We start from the raw sequence: 23,872 nt of genomic DNA, 5'->3' as shown, positions 1-23,872 counted from the left end.
CATCATAAACTAAACTTTTTACACATAAATTCTTATATAGAACAAAATAAAAGGAACAAATTTCCATTATCTCCTTGTCTCCACAGTAAACGTGCTGGAAACAGAACGTCTTAGTTGCTCAGGTGGGCATCAAAGCAACAAAATGGTGATGCGGTATTTACAAAAAATATGTTTTTAAAATCTTTATATGTAAAATGCTAATATGTCTGCCTATCTGTCACTAATGAAGCTAAAACCTTCATCTTGGTCTTTATCGAAAGCTTATGACCTGATCCGTCGTGAGAATCCAAAAATTCAATTGGTAGCAGAAAAACCTGGTGGACACTTTACTGTTGGGCAAAACGTTTATTGTAATTAGGGCACAGTCCCCGGTACATTCAGTACATGTTCAGAATTCATGATCAACCGTAATTTGTTACATTTGTACACAATAGGCCAAGTGTTCTCTATTGTTTCGTCACCCAGCTCCCCCCCAAAGGCGCCTTATTTCTGCTATTTTAGGACCATAGCTAAATTTTCTTCACTAGTATAACCCACTTTCTGCGTGAAGTCCCAGAAGATTTCATTTTAGATTGTAACACCGAGTGAATAAAAACCACCCGAAAACTGACTAGGAACCCTTGAGCAAAACTTATAAGATGCAGAACATTACGGTCTACCAAATCGTAACGCCTGCCCAAGTCCACTGCTGCCAAAATGGGCTCAGGCTTCCCTCAGACACTGAATTGGAATAATCAGGTTCAATGAAACAACTCCAAAAGATAACCTTAACCTTACCATTGTGTCTGTGTACTCCTGAAGTTTCTTCGGTGAAATGACTTTCTTATGCTGGTGAAACAGATCCTTCAGAAAATCCTGTGGAAAGAACAGAAAATAAAACCGTTTGAACTGCAGAGGGCACTTGGTGAGCTGACAAGGAACCCTAAAGGAGGGTTAGGGTAAATGGGAAAAAAATAAGGGAACGGATCACCGATAAACAACAGCGAAAAACGTGATGTCCTATGGGGCTTGACGACGCCTTCCACTCGACTCCTTCTTCCTCAGACTTTATGCTCGACATCCTTCTCCTTCACTCCATGCAAGTCCTCTCTCTGTTCTCTTCTGATCCCGATTCCAAGGTCGTCTGATTGAAGGGTGGTTCAAGATCATGCCCACAGTCCTGCCCAAGTGACCCACACGTGTTTCAGGTTCATCTGTACCAGCATCAAGGGGTGTCTGTCATGGTTTAGCCAGAGTTTCATTCCTGGGCCAGGGACTCATCTTAAGCTTCTCTTCTTGTTATTCAATTAGCAGTGCTTACTAATTTTTGGTGGGTTCCTCTGAACAGTTTTAAGTGTACTGTATGTCTATTTAGGGATTTAGAAGACCAATGACTATGAAAACGATATTTCTTTCTTCCTACAAGATGTTTTGTACAAGATCTTCTTTAAGTATTTGAGTGACTCCATTTTGTGAGTCCAGTTGCCAAGAGGTGTGGTCACAGCCACCGACATCATCACCACAACAGGATAAAAGGTCATCTCTGGTATCCACGTCTCGTCCGAGTTTCCTGATAATCCCTATGTTACGATTATTTTGGTGATGATTAGCTTCATGGCTTTAGAACTTTACTGACATTTTCTGGTACCTCAATTTTTGGTTAGTGGTCTGATCCGCTTGATTTTTGGCTTATTCCCAGACTACGGCTATGTAGTCACTACTATGTTTCGTCTTAAAAATTCTGACATTAGTTTACGTTTCTCACTTTTTGTCCTCACTACCCCAGCATTTTCAGCTTTTCAAAACATTCTCCAGTGCCGCATATTTCTGAAAACAGCGACTCAGCGTTGTAGTGTGGACGGGTGAAAACGCAAACTCTCCGATTGGTTTGTACTTATTACATGGGTCTTCTCCGATTGGATCCTGGTCATCATGTATCATTCCCCGATTAGACGCCCGTCATGGGGGAACAAATACACCAACACAGCCGACACAGAGGAGTTGTTTTCCATGGCTCTTATTGTGTTTTCTATCTGCATGCATCTAAATCAGGGGTCCTCAATCACAGTCCTGGAGGGCCGCAGTGGCTACAGGTTTTCATTCCAGCCAGCGTCCCAATTAGAACTCAGTCGTTGCTGATGATGAAAGTTGGTGTTTATGCCCTGTTAGTGCCTTTATTCATCAAAGACAAATTTTAGTAACTTTGTGGATCCTGTCTGGTCGCTCCCAGAGGGTCAGGCTGGGTCTCCACACATCCACAGCTCTCAACCTCAATACCGGGACGCCGCAGTGTTGTGTGCTCAGCCCACTCCTCTACACATATGACTGCGTCCCTACTCACCATAGCAACAAGATTATAAAGTTTGTGGATGACACGACGGTGGTCGGGCAAGGAGGGTGAGCTGGCATACAGGGACGAGGTGGAGTGACTGTCAGAGTGGTGCACAGTCAATAACCTGCTCCTCAACACCAAAAAAATGAAGGAGCTTGTTATTGACTTTAAGAAAAACAAAACTGACATCCAGCCACTAATCATTGGTGGGGCCTGTGTGGAGAGAGTCCCGGTGTTCAGGTTTCTGGGCATTGAGCTGGAGGATGACCTGACCTGGAGTGCCAACACCAAGGAGCTGCTGAAGAATGTGCAGCAGAGACTGTATTTTCTGAGAATTCTCAGAAAGAACCATCTCCCAAAAAATCTGCTCCTTGCTTTTTATCACTGTTCCATCGAGAGTGTGCTCACGTACGGACTGTGTGTGTGGTACGGCAGCTGCACTTCCTCAGAAAGGAAAGAGCACCACAGGGTCGTCAGGACAGTGGAGAGAACAATTGGGTGTGCCCTCCTCACTCTGGAACAAATCTACACCTCCCAATGCCGCAAAAAAGCAATAGACATTTCACAGGATTCATCACATCCCGGTCATTGCCTCTTGCAGCTTTTGCCATCGGGGCGAGAGATACAGAGCAATGAAAACCAGGAGAGACCGCCTTAGAAACAGCTTTTATCCAAAAGCAATCACGGCCCTGAACTCAGAATAAAACTGCTCTGTATCATTATCCCAATGTGCAATATAGACCTTAAGTCAACCAATGCAATTTATATATTTATTACTATTTGGTTTGTTATTATTTTCTCTCCTTGTCTTTTTAACTCTTATTCCTCACACTGAGTCGACTGCACCTTCAATTGCGTTGTTCCTTTGTAAAAGTGACAATGACAATAAAGATCTATCTATCTATCTAATTACAGTCCTGGAGGTCTGCTATGGCTGCAGGTTTTCACTTTAACCAATTTCTTAATTAGAACCCTTTTATTTACTACTAAAGCAATACATTTTTTGGGCTTAATTTTAGTTCTCTTGCCTGTTAGCATTCAGGACCCGTAATTGCCTATTTTAGATTTTAGCAGCTGCATTCAAGTTTTAATTGCTGTATGTTTTCTTAATCAGACATTAGTTAATAATTAGATGCAGATAACCAATAAACCAGCAGCTCTCCAGCTAACATGCTTGCCATGAAGTATCTGTCAAAAAATGTTTAGAAGTGAATGAGAGGGGAATTGGAAGGAAAATTAAGTTTAAATTTATTCTGGTCAACAAAGCACAAGGATGATGTTCTGACAGAAGGAAACTCTACAGTGCAATTAAAATTGCTGTTGGATGAATACAAGCATTATCAAGCTAAACAGTTCAATACCAAGTTTCATTATCAGCGTGTGCTGCTTTCTAATTAGGAAACTACTTGGAATAAAAACCTGCAGCCACTGTGGCCCTCCAGGACTGTGATTGAGGACCCCTGATCTAAATTGTATTTTGTACAGTTTGAATGCTGAATACGTGTGCAAAAGGCAATTCATTTACCGGCTCGCCATTAGTTTGGTATTGAACCCCCTGGCCAGTGGCGTTACCATCTCTCCATGGAGGGCACTTCCTCTTCCAGTTTCTACCAATGTGTGTTTGCGGTCGTTTCAACGTGGACTTAGATACTTTTGTGTGTGTTTTTTTTATTTTTTTATATAAACATTATATTTTTTAAATAGTTTAGATGTGGCTTCAGTTTCCTTTCCTGATGCTGGTCATTGAAAACTTTTACTGTATTACTCCGAGTCAAGACAGTATTCTTGCATTTTAAATATAAATTTGAAAGTGTTTACTGAATACAGCATTTTTGTTTCTTTTGGTTTGTATTATTTCTTAGTGAATATTGTTTTGTATTTTATTATATATTACAATATTACATCGAGTATGTATTTATTGTTTTTTTGTCTTATGTTCCTTGTGAACTGTACATTGAATCCATAGGGGTAGGGCCCCCTAATGCTGCAGCTGAAGGACTACCCTGTAATGGGCATGATTCGAGTTTATTTGCTATAATTTTATTTTGTTTTGTTTTGCAATGTCCTGGACGCCATTTTGGGTCCTCAAGTGCCACCATTTTGAATTCCCAATTATTAGGTTTGTTAACCCCCTCATTTCTCGGGGGCTTGGCCTCTGAGGCCCACTTTGAGTTAATTTCCTTATCTGATCCACGGATCCAAAACCCTGTCCTCGTGTGTTACTTTCGGTTTTTACCTTTTTTTTTGTTCTTTTGACTTCGATTCCTGGTTCTCCTTTTGTGCTTTGGTTTAATTTTGCTCTCGTCCTTTTCAGTGGTTTTGTTTTCTTCGGCGTGTCTTCCAGTTGTGCTGTAAAGCTGATCTGTCAGTGTGCCGACATGACTTTGCGGAGGTGGTAGTTGGCTCTTGTCATTTTGTTGATTCTTTGTCTGTTATAACGGACTGTGGACCCCCAGAGGTTTATTTCCCCCCACTGGTGTTGTCGACTGGAGTTTTTGATTTCTTCTCTAGTTCAATGATGATGTTACTGGGCAGGCTTTGTTAGGCTCCATTTATGTTTATCAGTTTGGAACGCTTGTTTTCTTCCCGTGTGTTTCATAAGTCTGTTTCTTTCTAAGTATTTAAAATGTAGTTAACTAGGGGGCTTTGCTTCGCTCGCTACCCGCCACCAATCCCCCCCTGTCGCCAGCACTACACACTGTTGTGAAGTATTGAGCTGAGCGCACCCCAAGGAGACGCGGCCGCTCCTCCGAAACCCGTCTTAAATGGCGTTACAATGGGAAACAAGTACATTTTTGTTTAACTACTCTGCTCGATCAGCTGCTAGCTTGCTGCTGCTGTTCTGCCGCGTGATCTGCTCTTCGCTCGCCTACCCCGTCCCTCCCCTCACCTCGCCAGCGCTACAGAGGGAGGCTGAACGCACCCCAAGGAGACGCAGCCGCTCCTCCGAAACCCCCTCTTAAACGATGATACATTTTCCTATTTCCATTCTCTCTAACCTGCTCTGCATGTGCATCACAGGACTTGCTTCCAAAGGTTGTAAGTATGACGTGACTTGTCTGTCTCTCAGGACGTGTCTCTCTGTCTCTCTTCAAAAGATCATCTCATCGCCGGAAGTGTCTCATTGCAAGATTTTTTTATATAATAGAGAGATATTTTGTAAAGCCTGTGTTTGTATTTCACCTGCTAACGTGGCCCAGCACTAAAAAATAAACTTAATTTAAATTAAATCGTCTTGGCTCTTTTGGGATTCCTGTAAGTAATGGACGAGTTCTCCTCAGATTCTCCTGTTGTTTTGTTTTCTGATTCTTTATCTTGCATTTCTGCTTTCTGATTTATTAGATTGTGGACTCAACTTGTCATTTGTATCTTTTGTAGGCAAACCTTTTTGACCCTTTTGATTCAACACTCTCACCAATACACCACTGAACTATTCAGAAACTTTCATTTTGGGCCAGGGTTTTTCCCCAGTTTCCCTCTTCCTTTCAAATAAAATAATCTTTGGCTGCTTTTGGCCTGTACAGGGTGCAAAGCCTGGGCCTTGACTTTGGGTAGCCAGGGCTTATCTTTTCTGAGGCCTTGTTTTGGATATAAAGACTGTTATTTTGGAGGTTTGCTGGCCCAGTTCTCATTATAGTCAGATACCCATATCTCTAGAGGGAGCAGAACTGGATCCCACCTGCTGCTTCCGAGTACCCTGAAATTTAAAAAACACTTTACAGTAATCCCTCCTTCATCGTGGGGGTTGCGTTCCAGAGCCACCCGCGAAATAAGAAAATCCGCGAAGTAGAAGCCATATGTTTATATGGTTATTTTTATATTGTCATGCTTGGGTCACAGATTTGTGCAGAAACACAGGAGGTTGTAGAGAGACAGGAACGTTATTCAAACACTGCAAACAAACATTTGTCTCTTTTTCAAAAGTTTAAACTGTGCTCCATGACAAGACAGAGATGACAGTTCTGTCTCACAATTAAAAGAATGCAAACATATCTTCCTCTTCAAAGGAGTGCGCGTCAGGAGCACAGTTTGTCAGAAAGACAGAGGAAAGCAAACAAATCAATAGGGCTGTTTGGCTTTTAAGTATGCGAAGCACCGCCGGTACAAAGCTGTTGAAGGTGGCAGCTCACACCCCCTCCGTCAGGAGCAGAGAGAGAGAGAGAGAGAGAGAGAGACAGACAGTCAAAAATCAATACATGCCCTTCGAGCTTTTAAGTATGCGAAGCACCGTGCAGCATGTCGCTTCAGGAAGCAGCTGCACAGAAGATAGCAACGTGAAGATAATCTTTCAGCATTTTTAGACGAGCGTCCGTATCGTCTAGGTGTGCGAAGAGCCCCCCTGCTCAATCCCCCTACGTCAGGATCAGAGAAAGTCAGCGCAAGAGAGAGAGAAAAGTACGTTGGGTAGCTTCTCAGCCGTCTGCCAATAGCGTCCCTTGTATGAAATCAACTGGGCAAACCAACTGAGGAAGCATGTACCAGAAATTAAAAGACCCATTGTCCTCAGAAATCCGCGAACCAGCAAAAAATCTGCGATATATATTTAAATATGCTTACATATAAAATCTGCGATAGAGTGAAGCCGCGATAGAGTGAAGCCGCGATAGAGTGAAGCCGCGATATAGCGAGGGATCACTGTATAGACATTTTTATGGTTCTAATTGTAAACTCTCTCTCTATAATAAAAAAATCTTGGGAGGGAGATGAGACATGATCTTCTAAGAAGACAAGTTGACGTCCGCGGGACAAGGCAGTGAGACAACATTTGAAACAAGTTCACGGACATCTAACCTAGCAGTTGTTGGATTGCTTTTGGCAGACAGACATCATGTGCTCCCAGCTCCTAAAACGACAAGAGATAAGCAGAACATGCAGTTCGCCAGCAGCAGCAAGCCAGCAGATGATCCGACCGCTTCTCCTTAGCACGCGTTCAGCCAAACGCCGACTTCACAAAGCAGGCAGAAGAAACGCGAAGTGGCAAAAGGACAGCTGCTGTACAGGCTTTGAAATGAGCGACACGCAGTGCGGCAAAAACAACACGCAGCTCGCCAGCAGTAGCAGCAGAAAGACAGCAGATGATCCGACAGCATCTCCTTAGCGTGTGTTCAGCCGCCCCCCCTTCACAACACGAGCGGCTTTATACGTCCTCTGAGAAAGATGTCCTTTATTTCCAGGCCCAGGCGTGGTTACAAGTATTGTTTTTACAAAAGTTTTAAAGTAAAAGTGAAAATAATGCATACAGTATGTAACAATTCCCATGAAACTAACACTCTCTTTAAATTATATATCCAGTAAACCAAACCTGGGGGTGAGCGAGCGAAGTGAGCAGGGGGCCAGAGCCCCCTAGTTATTTTGAAATAAAATCATATTTTTTGACTGCTTTTGCGATTAAAACTTGGATAACCTTACCTTTGATGGTTTTTACAAGGCGAGGAATGAGCGAATTACCTTGAGCTCCAAGGCAGAAATGAATCCACTGCTGTCAGCATCATACGTGCGCCAGATCTGTGTTGAAAAGGATATAAAAAAAATAAAAGAATAAATAAGTATCCTGAAAGACAGCCTGAAGACGTCTTAACTGATTTCACTTTATCATCTATAGGCTCCCATTAGGTAAGATAATTCGTCATCCTGACTTTCTCTGCTGCTCTTTTTCCGTTTTTTTCAGCATTAACCACAGGTAGGCCAGCCTAGACGTGGCTCATCCCAGACCAGCTTGCCCCATAAATCTACCTGCAGGCTTCAGCCTGGTTAGGCCCTAAATGAGATGAACTGGCTTACTAGTTCAAAATATAAAGAAATGTCCCATAATGCGTCAAAATGCCCTACAATGCTCTAACTGCAGAACCCTGCCTTCTAACCAGAATACCAATAAATAATCTTTTGTGATATTTGCCCGGACACCACCAGTCGGAGACCACACCTTTATCCAAATGTATGCTTTATTTTCTTCTCCACACAACAACACTACTCAGTCCCGCACAACTCCCACAGTGCTTCTAGCCCCAGTCTCCCTTCTCCTGGGCCTTCCCACTCCTTGTCCCTGGGTCACCTGTCCTCTCTCTCCAGGAGCTTCGTCCTGCTCCTGCTCCCGACTCCAGCTCACTGACAGGAGGGAGGCGGCCCCCTTTATCCTCACCCAGATGAGCTCCAGGTGCTCTACCTGACGTCACGTCCTGGTGTGGCAGAAGCATCAGGAGAGCACCCAGAAGCACTCCGGGTGACCCTGGAAGGATCATCCTCCATGGGTGTGGCGGAAGTGAATAAGTCCCGGGCTCCATGAGGCTCGGGACGACCCCTGGCGGTGACCAGGGGCCCCAACGGTCTTGAGCCTCCCGGCTCCCCTTCCGTGGGCCTCTTCTACTCCAGGGCGGTTGCTCCTTCGTGGCCCGGAGGACAAACATGCCACGACCCAGTCCTTCCAGGCATCCCGGCTGGGTCTGACCCCCAGCCATGTACGACACTTTATAAATAAGAAATATTTAGTAACAAATGAGAAAAGTATAACAAAAAATGCTCAAAATGCATGGAAGCATAGTCTGCAATCCAGAGGTCTTTCAAGAGCTTGCTTCACCCATCTAACCTTACAAATGCTGGACATAAGTGCTGTGATGAACGGTCAGGTCCCATGCCCGGCCAGGACGCCCCTGCTGCTTATGTTCCGGGGGAGCAAGCATGGGCAGCTCAATACCTCCCCCGGGACACTTGGTGGCAGCCTCCCTGGCCGACGGGGATTCCCCAACCTCTTTCAGGACTCCATGGGAGATGGAGTCCTCCACAGCCTGGTTGGGATTCAGGGTGGCCGCTAGGGTGGGCTGTCTGGATTCAACAGCCGGGCTGGACGAGTCTTCAGCCCCACCCGGAAGTGCAATTGGGACCAGGTGGTCAAACACCTGGAACACTTCTGGGTGGGATATAAAAGGGGCCAGCCACCAATGCTGGAGAGCCAGAGTCGGGAGGAGGAGTGGTGGTAAAGGAGAAAACTGTTGTGGGAATACTGTGGTGTTTGGGACTGTGTATTGCCTGTGGGTCACGGGGAAGACGTGCGCCCACGGGTGAAGAAAAATAAAACCTTTGTTTATTTTATACATGCCTCTCTGTCCATCTGTGTCGGGTCAGGCGCCTATATAGCACCTTTGTTACAGTGCCTGCCTATGACAACTAACTCTTGGGCGGCCACCACCACCCGATCAGAGCACCGTGATGTCCCTCCATTGATGGATTAAAGGCCAGAAGTCCACATGACCGTCATCATCAAGTCCTTCCATGTGAACCCTGAATACCATGAGGACTGATTGTGGGGTCATTAATGTTAGGTAGAATGCCTAGAGGGGGCTGGGCGGGTGGTCTCGTGGCCCTTGCAGATTTTTTTTTTGTCTTTTCTGTCCTCCCTGGTCATCGGACCACTTTACTTTTATTCTGTTAATTAGTGTTCCCTAATTCTATTTTCTTACTTATTTTGTCTTTTTTTCCCCTCTTTCTTCATCCTGTAAAGACATTTTGAGCTCATCATTTGTATGAAAATGTGTGACAGAAATTAATGTGGTTGTTGTTGTTGCCTAAGCTTCCACTGCTATGCCGATGACACACAACTTTATAGAAGTGTCGATGCAACTACAACACCTTCACCTGCTGCAGTGAATGATTGCCTTCGGGAAATCGGTTCAGTGGCAACTGAGCGACAGTCAACTCGGCGAAAAGACAACCCGGTGACATCCTTTACCAGTTAGGTTCAAAGAGATTTTTTAATTATATTTATATGACAACGTGATTTAAAATGTTGAAAATCTCTATATATAATCTTCATTTGGATCTTGATCTTTGTTTGTCTGTGAATGGATTAGAAGAAGCACTAGATGGCAGTAGAGAGACAGCTAAAACATAGGCATTGCATTAAGAATCTCTTCCAGGCTTATACTACTGAAGACTGTAGTACTCCAGTCACACCTCAAAACACAGACATTCAAACTAAACAAATTGTTGTGCTTTAAATTAACTAATCTCTATATATAATCTTCATTTGGATCTTGATCTTTGTTTGTCCGCAAATTATTGCACCCCTGACACTGCCTTGGTTGTTACTTTTCTTTACAAACACTGTTGATACCACTCTGTGTGTTTAGATCTGGCGTCGACACCGTGCTTTGTGTTTAGATCTGGTGTCGACACCTGCTTCGTTGTCGAGACTGTGGTTTTTTCTGTTTCTATCAACCGTCGTTGGCAGCACTTCGTCCAAATCGAATGTTCACCCGCTTCTTGGAGTCGGCAGTCAGAGTATATAAGTTGGACACACTTCTGTGATTTTCCATCAGTCGGCGTTTGGAGTTCAAGAAAGAAACATTGGTTCTTCCTTACTCTTTGGATTGCCACAAAGCAACCTGTGAGATTGGAGAAAGGTTGAGAAGAGATCGTGAGAGGAAACGACAGCGTCGTGAAAACGAGACAGACTGTGAACGGAGAGAAGCAGAAATGCTCCTACACCACCACATAATTACTATTTGGACAGTGATTCCAAGTAGGCCGTTCCTATCAAATCAATGTCCAAAGGTGTTCTTTTGTAATTTTGTTTCCCTTATAAAAAAATCATATTGCTGTGCGACGAAGGGCCCAGTTCACGACTGGCAGCCGCGTTTAAACAGGGAGCCCTTCACAGACAACTTTAACATGCGCAACGTAGTTGGGCGCAGATGGCTAGTAAATGTATATAATTGACGAATGAACTTTATTCTGCAGATGGAACAAACTCTATCTTACATTATCTACTGCAACCAAAATTGCTAATCCTTTATATAAATTGCATTGATTGTAATCGTATGATAACGTTATTTAGAATACAAAAGGTGACCTGCGAGTACGACTTAAGGAATATCTTTACTCTCAATGTATTGGGACTCTCATAAAGCAGGTGATTCTGAGGATTTTCCGGCGTCCCACGTTGTCATTTAAATATCATTAAAAAATCTCTTTGAACCTAACTATCATGTAACTGGTAAAAAATGTCCAGTTGTCTTTTCGCCCAGGTGCCCTTGGATGACCACTCATTTTTTATGACTTAATCCTGATAAAACAGAAATCCTATTGGTTGGTACCAAATCTGTCCTCTCTACCTTTCGTGGGCTAAAAATTGATGTTGATGGGATCCTGGTTGAACCCTCAGCATCAGTCCGTAATTTGGGGGTCATCTTTGATCATCTCCTTACTTTCCAACCCCACATTAGCTCAGTAGTACAGACGACTTTTCTTCATCTTTGTAACTTTGCTCATCTGTATTCTTTCCTCAGTGTGAAGGATACGCTTTCACCACCACCCGTCTGGACTATTGCAATGCATTGTTTTATGGCCTCCCGACTAAATATATCAATAGATTACAGGATGTTCAGAATTCTGTTGCTGCTCGTCTACTTACACACAATAAAACATCTGCTCACATCACTCCAGTCCTCCATGATTTGCATTGGTTACCTTTTTTCTTCAAGAATCAAATAGAACATTATTATTCTCATCACCTTTAAAGCCTTTCATGGTTTATCTCCTCATTATCTGTCTGAGTTGCTGCTTCCTTACACTCCTGCCCGTGCATTAAGATCATCGGACGCTCACTTACTCACTGTACCTAAATACAGCTTAGTAACTACGGGTGGCACAGCTCTCAGGGTGATGGCTCCTAAAATTTGGAATGCTCTTCCTCTCAGCTTTCATGAGGAAAAATTTATCATTCATTCAAACAGCTAAAAACACATCTCTTCAATGAGTATTATTCATTTTCTTGTATGTAACTTCTACTGTCTTGTTAATGTGTTTATTGAATTGTAAAGTGTCATTGAGTGTATGAAAGGCGCAAAATAAATAAAACATTATTATTATTATTAGGGATTTATTGTACCACCACATAAATGAAAATCAAAAGATTATTTTAGAAAAGGATCAATAAATAAGACATGAAACTAGGGACAGGCAAGGAAGAAGGTGACATGATTGTCAAAACCAGAACCTGAAATCAAAATAAAACGTTGTTGCATTAGAATGATTAACCCACAAAACTCTCGCTAATCCCAGCTCATTCCATGATGTGACGTCAAACCCGAGGTTTTGACTCTCCTGACTCTCTGTGGGCATCTTTCGTGAAGAGCAGGGTGTACCCTGATGTCCTGGCTAAATTGCCCGTCATCCATTCTGCCCCCCTAATCATCCACCGTCTCTAACTGGCTATCTTCTCTCACCCCTTGATCACCTCACAGCGAACATATTTTGAGCATATTGGCACAAAATGTCTGCCAGGTGGGTGCTACACAATGGTGCTGGCTGAAGTGCCCACCACTAGCTTTGTAAAGCAGTGCGTAGCCAGAGAAGTTCTGTATAAATGTAAAGAATTGTACTTATTCAACGCTCTGAAGTCGCGAGAGTTGATTGTTCTTGTATCTTGTTTTAGCTCTGGACCTCCCTGGAACCTCGCCTCCTACAAATAAAACCCTTGAGATTAGACTGTGTGGTGTCTGTGGGTCCCTTTAAGTGAGGGGTTGACTCAAGAGTGTCCCCCAGTAGTCACAAAGGGAAAAACAGGATCACCCAGGATCACATGATAAAAGAAAACCGCTTAAAAACCTCCAAAATAAAACTCTTTGGTAATTTTTGGCAAATGAAACTTTTGTGTCTGAATCACAAAACTGAACAGGAATTGAACATTTTGCTCATCGCTACTCACCCTCATAAACTCCACACTGTTGTCCAGTGGTGTCTCCCGTCGAAAAAGCAGCAAGAAGTTTTCGTCTTCGGGAAGAATCATGTTAGCCAGCTGAAGAAAGAGAACACGACACAATGAGCGAACATCCACGAGCGCACACAGCTCTGTAATCGCTTGACGGATTGTCACACATGCACGTTGGAGGACCCCCCTTCACAGGCTTAGGGGAGGCATGTAATAAACCCACCGAGACAAGAGGTGGCGCTGTCTCTATCATCATCATCTCCTCTCTCCACACTTCCGAGAAGACGGCCAGGGAGGCCAACTGACCTCCCCATCACTCCCTTCCAGTCCTGCTGCTCGAAAGGAGGCGACATTTACTGGCTTGAGCGACCCACCAGACAGAGCTCCACTAGCAACAGGCCATCCATTTTAACATTCATTAGAGTTTTCCCACATAATGGGACGTACGCCGAAGAGCATGTTGCTTTTTTTTTTTTACTTTTGTCTCCGGACAATAAAATGAACGACCTAATTGGCGCCCTAAAATTTCCTGGAGACTTGGAGCACTCATTCCTGCACCCGGCCACAGGATACATGAAGCATAGAAATGTACAGTAAAGGGAGTTGTTCGATTGTTTTGTGAATTTTAGTCTGAAATAAACCAATTAATCATAATTAGCCAAAGCCACCCGATCAAAACCAAAGTAAGCTGAGCCGCTCAATTTGTTTTCTCCTAATTCAGGGGTCAATTTTCTTCCTAATGTCCTTCCTATCAGTCTCTGTGATCCTGACGTCTGCCCTAGAAGTGGGTTGCCATTTATATTTCAGAAATTACACCCCAAGCCTATGACATCGCAAGCTTGCCAGATGGATCAGGTTGGTCTTTGTGATTCTCCAGATCCATTACGAAGTCTAACCAATGAGAGGAGTCCATTCCATCCATTTGCCTTTCGTTTGGGGAGCTAAGAGCAGCAGGTCCTTCTAATATCCCTCCAAGATGCTTTTTAAAGGTGGGTCAAGGTTTCCACAACTTGAAAGTTTTTTCCAGAGTGCCACGATCCAGTGTATGATGATGTGCTCCATGGCTTCTGTCCTAAATCCATCATCATCACCACCACCATTGTTTTAATTCTGCTCAAAATGTTGAGGGTTGCGCTCTCACCTGGCCTGATTCAGCCTCCTTGTCCACAGGAGAGACCTCCACCTCTGCCTGGAGAACACCCAGACTCTTGTGGGCAAGTCAAGGGATATCCACTGGCTCAAGAAAGTTTGGAGACCACTTAACTCCTCTGCGCACTTTAGTAGTCAGACCATGTGCTCTCCAAAATGTGCTCGGGTGCTTCTTGAATTCTCTTTGAGATTCGATGAGAACTTGGTTGGAGCCCACTTGTGGCTACTGAACCGATTGGACGTCGTCTAGGAAGACACACGTGGGCCTGCATATAGGTGGTCCCACAACTCACACTGCATGTCAGGACAAAAACCGAGCCATGAAGTCCAAGGAATTCTTTATAGACCTCTGTGATCAAATTGTGGGGAGGCGCAAATCAGAGCAACGGGATGAAGTGGTAGAGTTCTCAGGTGCAAGAAGACGTTTGGAACCACCAGAACTCTTCCTAGCAGCCCCGCTGCCAGAAAATCTTGGGCCCCTGACAATTATGGCGGAGCCCCTAGGCCCCCCTGGCTCCGTACGATGATAATTGGCCACATAGATTGACGTGCCTAAACTACACTCCAGCTTAACGTCTATCACGTTGAAATTTCACCCAACCGTAATTACATTTATATAATATCGTATCACATGTCGTATCTCATGAATTAAAATTACCAACAGAGTTTTTATTCCTGTATGTGCATCTCATGATAAGATATCAACGATCACAGTGTCCACCTTAACATTTGTGGCACACATGTTCTCGACAATCTCATCTTTCAAATGATGTGACAGATCCTTTAAATATTTTGCATCTAAATTTGCACAAGAGGCTGAGATCTCCTCCATGCTTGTGCACCTAAAGTTTAAAATTGGACAAAAAAATGGCGACCCATGTTGTTTAGGCTTTCAAAACGCCCAGACAATTCTGAAATTCAGGAGTCCTTCGTCAAGTGGGCCTCTTCTGAATTTTAGTTTGTGGATCTTGGGATTCCTGATCATCTGCTTCTGCGTCAGATCTGTTGGACTCAAGAAGACATCTTGGTCTTTTGCGACGCTGACCTGATTTGAACTCTGTGGGGATTTCCATTTCATTTGCCGCAGCTTTCACCTCTCACTGCTCGGGACCCCTGACGGGTGTCATGGTTGCCTCCCCCTGGTGGTGGCTCTGTTCTTAGAGTTGGCCAATCAGTAGCCGGCAAGAAGGGCCTTGGTCAGTCAGCAAGGAGGCCAAGAATCCAATGGTCACCCCTCTGGTGAGATGGGAGAACTTCTATCCCAGCAGCACTCCATATGCCAGCAGTTCATGAGAGAGTGAATAGACGGGACCCTCGATTGAGTCAGACACATTACAAAGACCCCGAGAGCATGAGGAGAAAGATTCTCGGGTCTGATAAGACACAAATGGAACTCTTTGAGCAGAACTACTTCTGATGAAGGTCAGGAACTGCTCACCCCCTGCCAAATACCATCTCTACGGTAAAGCATGGCGCTATGGGGGCAGGCAGACTGGTCTGAATTGAGGGAAGGATGAATGCAGCCAAATACAAAAGGGGTCCTTGAAGAAAACCTGCACCAGAATGGGGTGGTGGTTCACCTTTCAGCACAGCAATGACCTGAAGAACACAGCCAAAACAAGGCCAGAGTGGCTTCCAGACAACTCTCCGAGTGTCCTTGAGTGGCCCAGCCAAAGCCCCAGAGAACATGTGTGGAGGCCCCCCGAAGATGGCAGTTGTCAGACCCTTCCCTTCCAATCTAATGGAGCCTGCCAAGAAAACAAATGGGATCAACTGCCCAAATCCAGGTGTGCAAAGGCGACTCGAAGCTGGAATTGCTGGCCAAAGGGGCTTCTACAACGGGGTGATTGAAGGGTCTGAATACCACTAGGATGGAGAGATTTCGGTTTATGATTTTTAATAAGTGTGCAAACTTTTCTGAGTGTACTGCATTAATGTTCTCGGTTTTAGCTCTTTTCATTACATTCTTGTTTCTGTTATAACAAAGATTACGTAACATATGGCATGAGAAGACCACCCACATTATTGTATGTGTAATACACTCATTGGCTGTTATGACACATACGGGTAAGGATGACAAGTGTTGCAGTCACGTTGCTCATCATGGTGCAAGCGAGATATAATTTCTAGAAGATCTGTTGATGAAGTCACCAATGTCCAAGGGGTGTCCTTACTTTCTCACACAACTGGATGAATTTTATCCAACAGCAATTCATGTAAATGGCATTTAATGAGCGTGATGTCCCAATCCGAGCCTATTTAATGGAGCAGCCATCTCTTTGTGGAGACATCTAATGTGACTCAGAGTGCGTCACCACTGCTCGTCTACAGGCAGCTAACCAAAATCCAGGATGGGCAGATGGAGATTGAACGGGACTGCGCCATGGAGACATCCTGGCGCCAGCGCCCCCCTCGACTACTGCGTCACGTCTTAGCAAGTCGGCACAAACACTTTGATAAAAGAGCGTGGAGGAGACCACGGGAGGCTGGCATCAGAGTGACTTCAGGCTAAAGTGCGCTGTTGTTAAATGGCAATAAAAAATAACAACATGCATAGAAAGTATTGAGACCCCTTCACTGCCAGCACGCATTATTGTGTGGTACCTTCAATATGAAATCAACACTCAAAAGGACAAAGTGAAAACATGTCTTGAGAAAGGCTTGAAAACTTATTAAGAAAATCAGAAACCGAAACCTCTCGTTCCTGAAACTATTCAGACCCTGTGGCAGCAATTCCAGCTCCGAGTCTTCTCAACGCCACAGCTGATGTTCACCAGAAACACGTCGAGTCGGAGAGCTGGGCACTCAGCTAATTCAATAAGGAGTCCATAAAACTATCACTGCTACTGTTCCATCCATTTAAAGACGATCAATTTCATTTTAAGTCTTTAACAAAAAAGGAGCTTCTCGATTTTGTACATCAACTTCCTGGAAAATTCACTTGAGTCATCTTATTTACTGGAAAGAAAGAGATAGACAGACAGACATACAGGGCACTATACAACAGATAGATGTGAAAATCATAGATGTTTGTGAAAGGCACTATATAGACAGACAGGACACTACATAAGAGAGAGATATTTTAGCGTAGTTGGCAGGATTAGACAGACAGAGAGACAGAGCATTATATAAGAGACAGACAGATAGACAGACATACAGGGCACTATACAACAGATAGATGTGAAAATCATAGATGTTTGTGAAAGGCACTATATAGACAAACAGACAGGACACTACATAAGAGAGAGAGATTTTAGCGTAGTTGGCAGGATTAGACAGACAGAGCATTATATAAGAGACAGACAGATAGACAGACAGACATACAGGGCACTATACAACAGATAGATGTGAAAATCATAGATGTTTGTGAAAGGCACTATATAGACAATCAGACAGGGCACTATATTAGATATTTTAGCATAGTTGGCAGGATTAGATCGACAGACAGACAGAGCACTATATAAGAGATAGACATACTTTATAGACAAACAGACCGGGCACTATATAAGAGATATTTTAGCGTAGTTGGCAGGATTAGATCGACAGACAAATAGACATATAGGCAGACAAGTCACTATATAATAGATAAACATACTATATAGACAAACAGACAGGGCACTATATAAGAGACAGAGATATTTTAGCGTAGATGGCAGGATTAGATCAACAGACAGACAGACATACAGGGCACTATATAATCAATAGACATATAGGCAGACAAGGCACTATATAATAGATAAACATACTATATAGACAAACAGACAGGGCACTATATAAGAGACAGAGATATTTTAGCGTAGATGGCAGGATTAGATCAACAGACAGACAGACATACAGGGCACTATATAATCAATAGACATATAGGCAGACAAGGCACTATATAATAGATAAACATACTATATAGACAAACAGACAGGGCACTATATAAGAGACAGAGATATTTTAGCGTAGATGGCAGGATTAGATCAACAGACAGACAGACATACAGGGCACTATATAATCAATAGACATATAGGCAGACAAGGCACTATATAATAGATAAACATACTATATAGACAAACAGACAGGGCACTATATAAGAGGACAGAGATATTTTAGCGTAGATGGCAGGATTAGATCAACAGACAGACAGACATACAGGGCACTATATAATCAATAGACATATAGGCAGACAAGGCACTATATAATAGATAAACATACTATATAGACAGACATGCAAACACATATTAACAATTGCAAGAAAAAAAATGAAAGGCCAGACGTTGACTTTTGTTGTGTCTTTCATTTCAGATTTGATCAAAGCAGAAAGCCAAGGACCAGCATGCCAGAGTTTCTTCCTTACCTCTTGGATTTGCAGGCGTCCATCTGCACGAGCGCCATATGCGGACATGAAGCGTTCTTTCAAATTCTGAACCCTCTCAGCGGTTATTTTATCCTGAATGTAAGAAAAGACAAAAAAAACAAAAACAAATCATGGATTCAAGCTTGGATTCGTTTCGTCGATGCAAGGGGACTTCACGTCATTCACATGTTGTTGTGTTGCAGCCTGATGCTAAAATCCACCCTTTTAGAATGACAAAGTGCAAGCAGCACTTTTTGCAAATTTGTTAAAAATTATAAACTGGAGTCTCCTCCTGCCACGAGTGTCCAGACCCCTCTTTCAGTTCTTCATTGTGGCAACCATCCCATCCCGAGTCTTCTTGGGTTTGGTGTCACAAGCTTCACACCCCTGCATTGGGGGCTTTTCCCGCCGTTCTTCTCGGGCTCGGTCAGGTCTCTCCAAGTGCGGCCCTGTCTGGACTACTCAAGAACATCCCCAGGGTTGCCCCTAATGCACTGCTGTGGTGTCTTGTCTTTATGAACCTTCAGCCCAGTCCGAGGTCCAGAGCTCTCTGAGCAGGTTTTTCTCTGAGGATTTCTCCGTATTTTCCTCCATTCAGCTTTTCCTCACACCTGTCCACTCACTCAGTCCCACCATGCTTTGCAGGTGAGGAGTGGTGCTCAGTTTCCAGTCAAGCCAGACACTTCAATCTTGGTTTCATTAGATCAGAGAATCTTGTTTCTCACACTCCAGGAGTCCTTAAGGTGCCTTTTTTTGCAAACAGCAGGTGGGTTTTTACCGAGGAGAGGCCGTTCTGTCATAAGGTGCCGATTGGTGGAGCGTTGGCAGTGGTGGTCGTCCTCCTGGACGTTATCTCCCATTTATTTTCACAAAGGTTTTCAAGAGCTCAGCCAGAGCCACCATTGACTTTTCGGTCACCTCTCCTTCCAAGGTCCTTCTCCTGATTGCTCTTGTTGGTCGAGCGGACAGCTGCAGGAAGAGTTGTGGTTGGTCCAAACTTGTTCTGTTTAAGAATTATGGAGGCCGCTGTGCTCCTGGGAACCTTTAATGCTCCACAAATGTTTCTGTAGCCAGATCTGCACCTCGACGCTGTCCCGTGTCTGTTCCTTTGACCACATGACTTGATTTGTTTCATCACCTGTGGACCTTCTAGAGACTTCTGAAGTCAATCCAATCAACTGAACTGACCACAGGTGGACTGCAAACATCTAAGCGATGATCAATAGAATGGGATGCACCCGAGCCAAGCAAAGGGTCTGAAGACTTGTGTCAGCAAGATATTTCAGATCTTTTATTTGTATTAAATTTGCAAATCTTAGCAAGAGTAGGGAGCAGCTTGCGGAGACCCTGGAGAGGCGGAGATAGGAGAGGAGAGGAATGAAGGTCAGTAGGACCATCAAGACAGAATACATGTGTGTGAATGAGAGGGAGGTCAGTGGAATGGTGAGGACGACAGGAGTTGGATGAGTTTAAATACTTGGGACCAACAGTACATGAGGATTGTGGAAGAGAAGTGAAGAAGAGAGTGCAGGCAGGGTGGAGAAGAGTGTCAGGAGTGATTTGTGACAGACGTGTATCAGCAAGAGTGAAAAGGAAGGTCTACAGGACGGTAGTGAGACCAGCTATGTTATATGGGTAGGAGACGGTGGCACAAGGGACAGAGCTGGAGGTGGCAGAGTCAAAGATGCTAAGATTTACATTGGGTGACGAGGATGGACAGGATTAGAAATGAGGACATTAGAGGGTCAGCTCAGGTGGGACGGGTGGGAGACAAAGTCAGAGAGGCGAGATTGCGTTGGTTTGGAGAGATGCTGGGTACAATGAGAGAAGGGTACTAAGGATAGAGCTGCCAGGTAAGAGGAGAAGAGGAAGGCCTAAGAGAAGGTTTATGGATTTGCTGAGTGAGGACATGCAGGTGATGGGTGTGACAGAGCAAGATGACGAGGACAGGAAGATATGGAACAAGATGATCCACTGTGGCAACTCCTAATGGGAGCAGCCAAAAGAAGAAGAAGAAAAAGATTATTAAATTGGTAAAACTTCTTAAAATTCCTGTTGATCACTTTTAGTGTTGCTTGATGTGGGGAAATAAAAAAATGAAGCGATTTTAGCAAAAGGCTGCAACAGGCCAAAATGTGACAGAAGGTAAAGGGTCTGAACGCTCACAAAAGGCGCTATATACTGTGAGGGAAGGCCGGCAGCCTTACTCGGGATGGAAGGACCATGGCAGAGAGTGTGTGTGCACCGGGCATTAACTTCCCCAGGCCACTAGATGGCAGCAGTACCTCAGATTCCCACAAAGCAGTATGGGACATGAAGTTCTTCAGCTTCAGCCCTGTTAGGTTCTGTGGGTGCCTTACTTTGTGTCGGGTGTTCTGTCCCACCCGGAAGTGCTTTCTGACCACGTCTACAGAGCAGCAGAAATGCTCCCAGCTGGGAGATAAAAGGAGCTGCCCGCCTCACGTGGGCGAGTCAGAGTTGGGGAGCAGTGGGCTGTGTACGCTCTTGGAGGCGAGAAGAGAGAAGGCTGCAGATGTAATTGCATGGAGCGGTTTGCACCTGGAGTTGTGTTGGGTTGTGTGTGTTTGGGGGCTCGTGGCGCCCCCTACTGTTCACCATACATACACCGACTCCTAACTGATTTTAGAATGAGGCGACTCCATTTCCAGTGAGTGGCCTTTCCCGTTTGTTTCAGCAGGGAATTCATGCAATTTGACAAACACAGCATTGGTCACATCCCTTAATGCCCGACCAGGTCCTCCTTAAAGAGGCTTTAGGTCACACCTGCCCAGTGTCCGGGACAGTCCATAACACTAATCGCTTTTGCGCTTCATTTCAAGCCTTCATGTAAAGCTGGCAGCCATCTTATTAGATATCAGACATCGATACTACGATGAGTGTTGGTTTTTTTCCCCCCAGTTGTCCCCCATGATTCACTGCCACAATTTAGATTTATGCTATGAGAAGGAGATGGTGTTGGCTCTTCCTCATTGCAGCTTTTTCTGTGTGTCATTTGTGTCCACTAAGCGGCAGACCCACCTGCTGAGGACCACAATAGACAGCCCTCAGTCCTATAAAGGCTTGGGAAGCCCACAGTCCCTTGCGGTTCATTGCAATGTGGTGTTTACGAGTTTCTCTTTCGATTATTCTGTGCCGTTTGTGATTTACTGGATTTTGAACCTCCTTACTCCATTTCAACCAGTCTTGGATTTCATATTGGGACTTGGTTTGCTATCGGGATTGCGTAGTTTGAAGGCAATGCCGTCTGAGCAACAGAGCTTCTCGGAAACGCAAACCTATCTGGAGATTCTTTGTTGCCCTTTGTGAGAATAGCCAGGGTTAGAGCCTCCTAAAATCTAGTGGACATTTTGAGTCATTATGTGCGCTTCGAAACTCTTTAGTTCATAACATCAACAGTCAGGGCCAAAAGTTCTCAGAATGACCCAAGTGTTGGTGTTCACAAAGTTTGCAGCTTCAGTGTTTTGAGATCTTTTCCTCAGATGTTTCTATGGTGTACTGAAGCAGAATTACAAGCAGTTCAGAAGTTTCAAAGGCTTTTATTGACAATGACATGACGTTTATGTAAAGAGTCAATATTTGTAGTGTTGGCCCTTCTTTCTTTTTCCACACCAATTCGCCCTGGCATGCTGGCAATCAACTTCTGGGCCAAATCCTGACTGATGGCAGCCCATTCTTGCAGAATCCAAATTGGTGGGTTTTTTATTTGTCCACCCGCCTCTCGAGGATTGACCACAAGTTCTCAATGGGATTAAAGATCTGCGGAGTTTCCTGGCCATGGACCCCTAATGTCAATGTTTGGTTCCCTGAGCCACTTAGTTCTCACTATTGCTTCATGGCCCGGTGCTCCATCATGTTGGTCACCAAGCTGTTGTTGGATGGTTGGTAGAAGTTGCTCTTGGAGGATATTGTGGTGTCATTCTTTATTCAGGGCTGTGTTCTTAGGCCAAATTGTGGGTGAGCCCTGCACTTCCATGGCTGACATGAATGGTCTCAGGATGCTTTACGGTTGGCCTGACACAGGACTGATGGTAGCACCACACACCTTTTCTTTTTTCTGGATGCCCCAAACAATCAGAAAGGGGATTCATCGGAGAAAATGACTTGACCCAGCAGTCTAATCCCAGAATGTCAGTCTGTCCCTGATGTTTTTCTTGGCTTCTTTGCTGCCCTTCTTGACACCCACCAGGCCATCCTCCAAAAGTCTTCACCTCACTCCCACCTGCCTGCTGCCATTCCTGAGCAACCTCTGCCCTGGTGGTGCCCGCAGCTGAATACACTTTAGGAGATGGCCCTGGTGCTTGCTGGACTTTCTTAAGCACCCTGAAGCCTTCTTCACCTCTGCTAATCTAATTTAATCAGCGTGACAGAGTGACCTCCAGCCTTGTCCTCATCGACACTCTCACCCGAATTAACGAGAAGATCACTGAAATGACATCAGCAGGTCCGGTTGTGGCAGGGCTGACATGCAGTGGTTTTTTATTGGGATGAAGTTCATTTTCATGGCAAAGAAGGACTTTGTAATTCATTCGATTCAAACTGCCATCATAAAAAACTGAGGCAGCAAACTTTGTGAAAAGTGAATATTTGTGTCATTCTCAAAACTTTGGGCCACGACTGTACAGCAGAGCCTTCCACATGATCCAGTCATCATAATGTAGTGCCTTTCACATCTATGTGCCTATTGTGTGGTGCCTTTCACGTCTGTCTCTTACATTATCTGTCACACAGAATATTTCACATCCATCTGTACCTCTAACTCTATTATATAGCATCTTTCACATATATCTGGTATATGACAATTTTCACATTTTTTTTTTATATTGCTTTTCTATATATATTATATAGCGCCTTTCACATCTGTCTGCCTGGTATATAGGGATTTTCACATTAAACTGCCTTACCATCTATAGTATAGTGTCTTTCACATCTATTTGATGTATAGCGATTTTTGCATTATCTTTTTATATTGCTTTCCTAAATATATAGCGCCTTTCACATCTGTCTGTTTGGTGTATACTATACACTGTATAGTGATTTTCACATTACCTATTTAAATTACTTTTCTATATATATTATATAGCACCTTTCACATCTGTTTATCTGGTGTATAGTGATTTTTAAAGTATCTTTATATTGCTTTTCTATATATATAATATAGCGCCTTTCACATCTGTCTATCTGGTGTATGGCGATTTTCATATTAGCTAATTATTTTGCTTTTCTATATGTATTTTATAGCGCCTTTCACATCTATTTGGTGTATAGCGAATTTCGCATTATCTTTTTATATTGCTGTTCTATATATATATTATATAGCGCCTTTCACATCTGTTTATCTGGTGTA

The 23,872-nt window shown here is 43.9% G+C and overlaps 1 protein-coding gene across 1 annotated transcript in view; it reads right to left on the bottom strand.

The window, feature by feature from the left end:
• scgn (secretagogin, EF-hand calcium binding protein) overlaps positions 1-23,872 on the bottom strand; it is a 40,652-nt gene that overhangs the window by 11,422 nt on the left and 5,358 nt on the right. The window contains exons 3-6 of the mRNA XM_028817573.2: positions 18,508-18,600; positions 13,014-13,103; positions 7,760-7,816; positions 778-855 (exon numbers count right to left, since the gene is read on the bottom strand). Coding sequence (XP_028673406.1) covers positions 778-855; positions 7,760-7,816; positions 13,014-13,103; positions 18,508-18,600 — 318 coding nt within the window. The remainder of the gene's footprint in view (positions 1-777; positions 856-7,759; positions 7,817-13,013; positions 13,104-18,507; positions 18,601-23,872) is intronic.

Source organism: Erpetoichthys calabaricus, chromosome 13 (genome assembly GCF_900747795.2).
Source record: "Erpetoichthys calabaricus chromosome 13, fErpCal1.3, whole genome shotgun sequence".
Classification (NCBI taxonomy): domain Eukaryota; kingdom Metazoa; phylum Chordata; class Cladistia; order Polypteriformes; family Polypteridae; genus Erpetoichthys; species Erpetoichthys calabaricus.
Note: the sequence above shows the minus strand (reverse complement) of the source record. Positions and strands in the feature narration are given on the sequence as shown.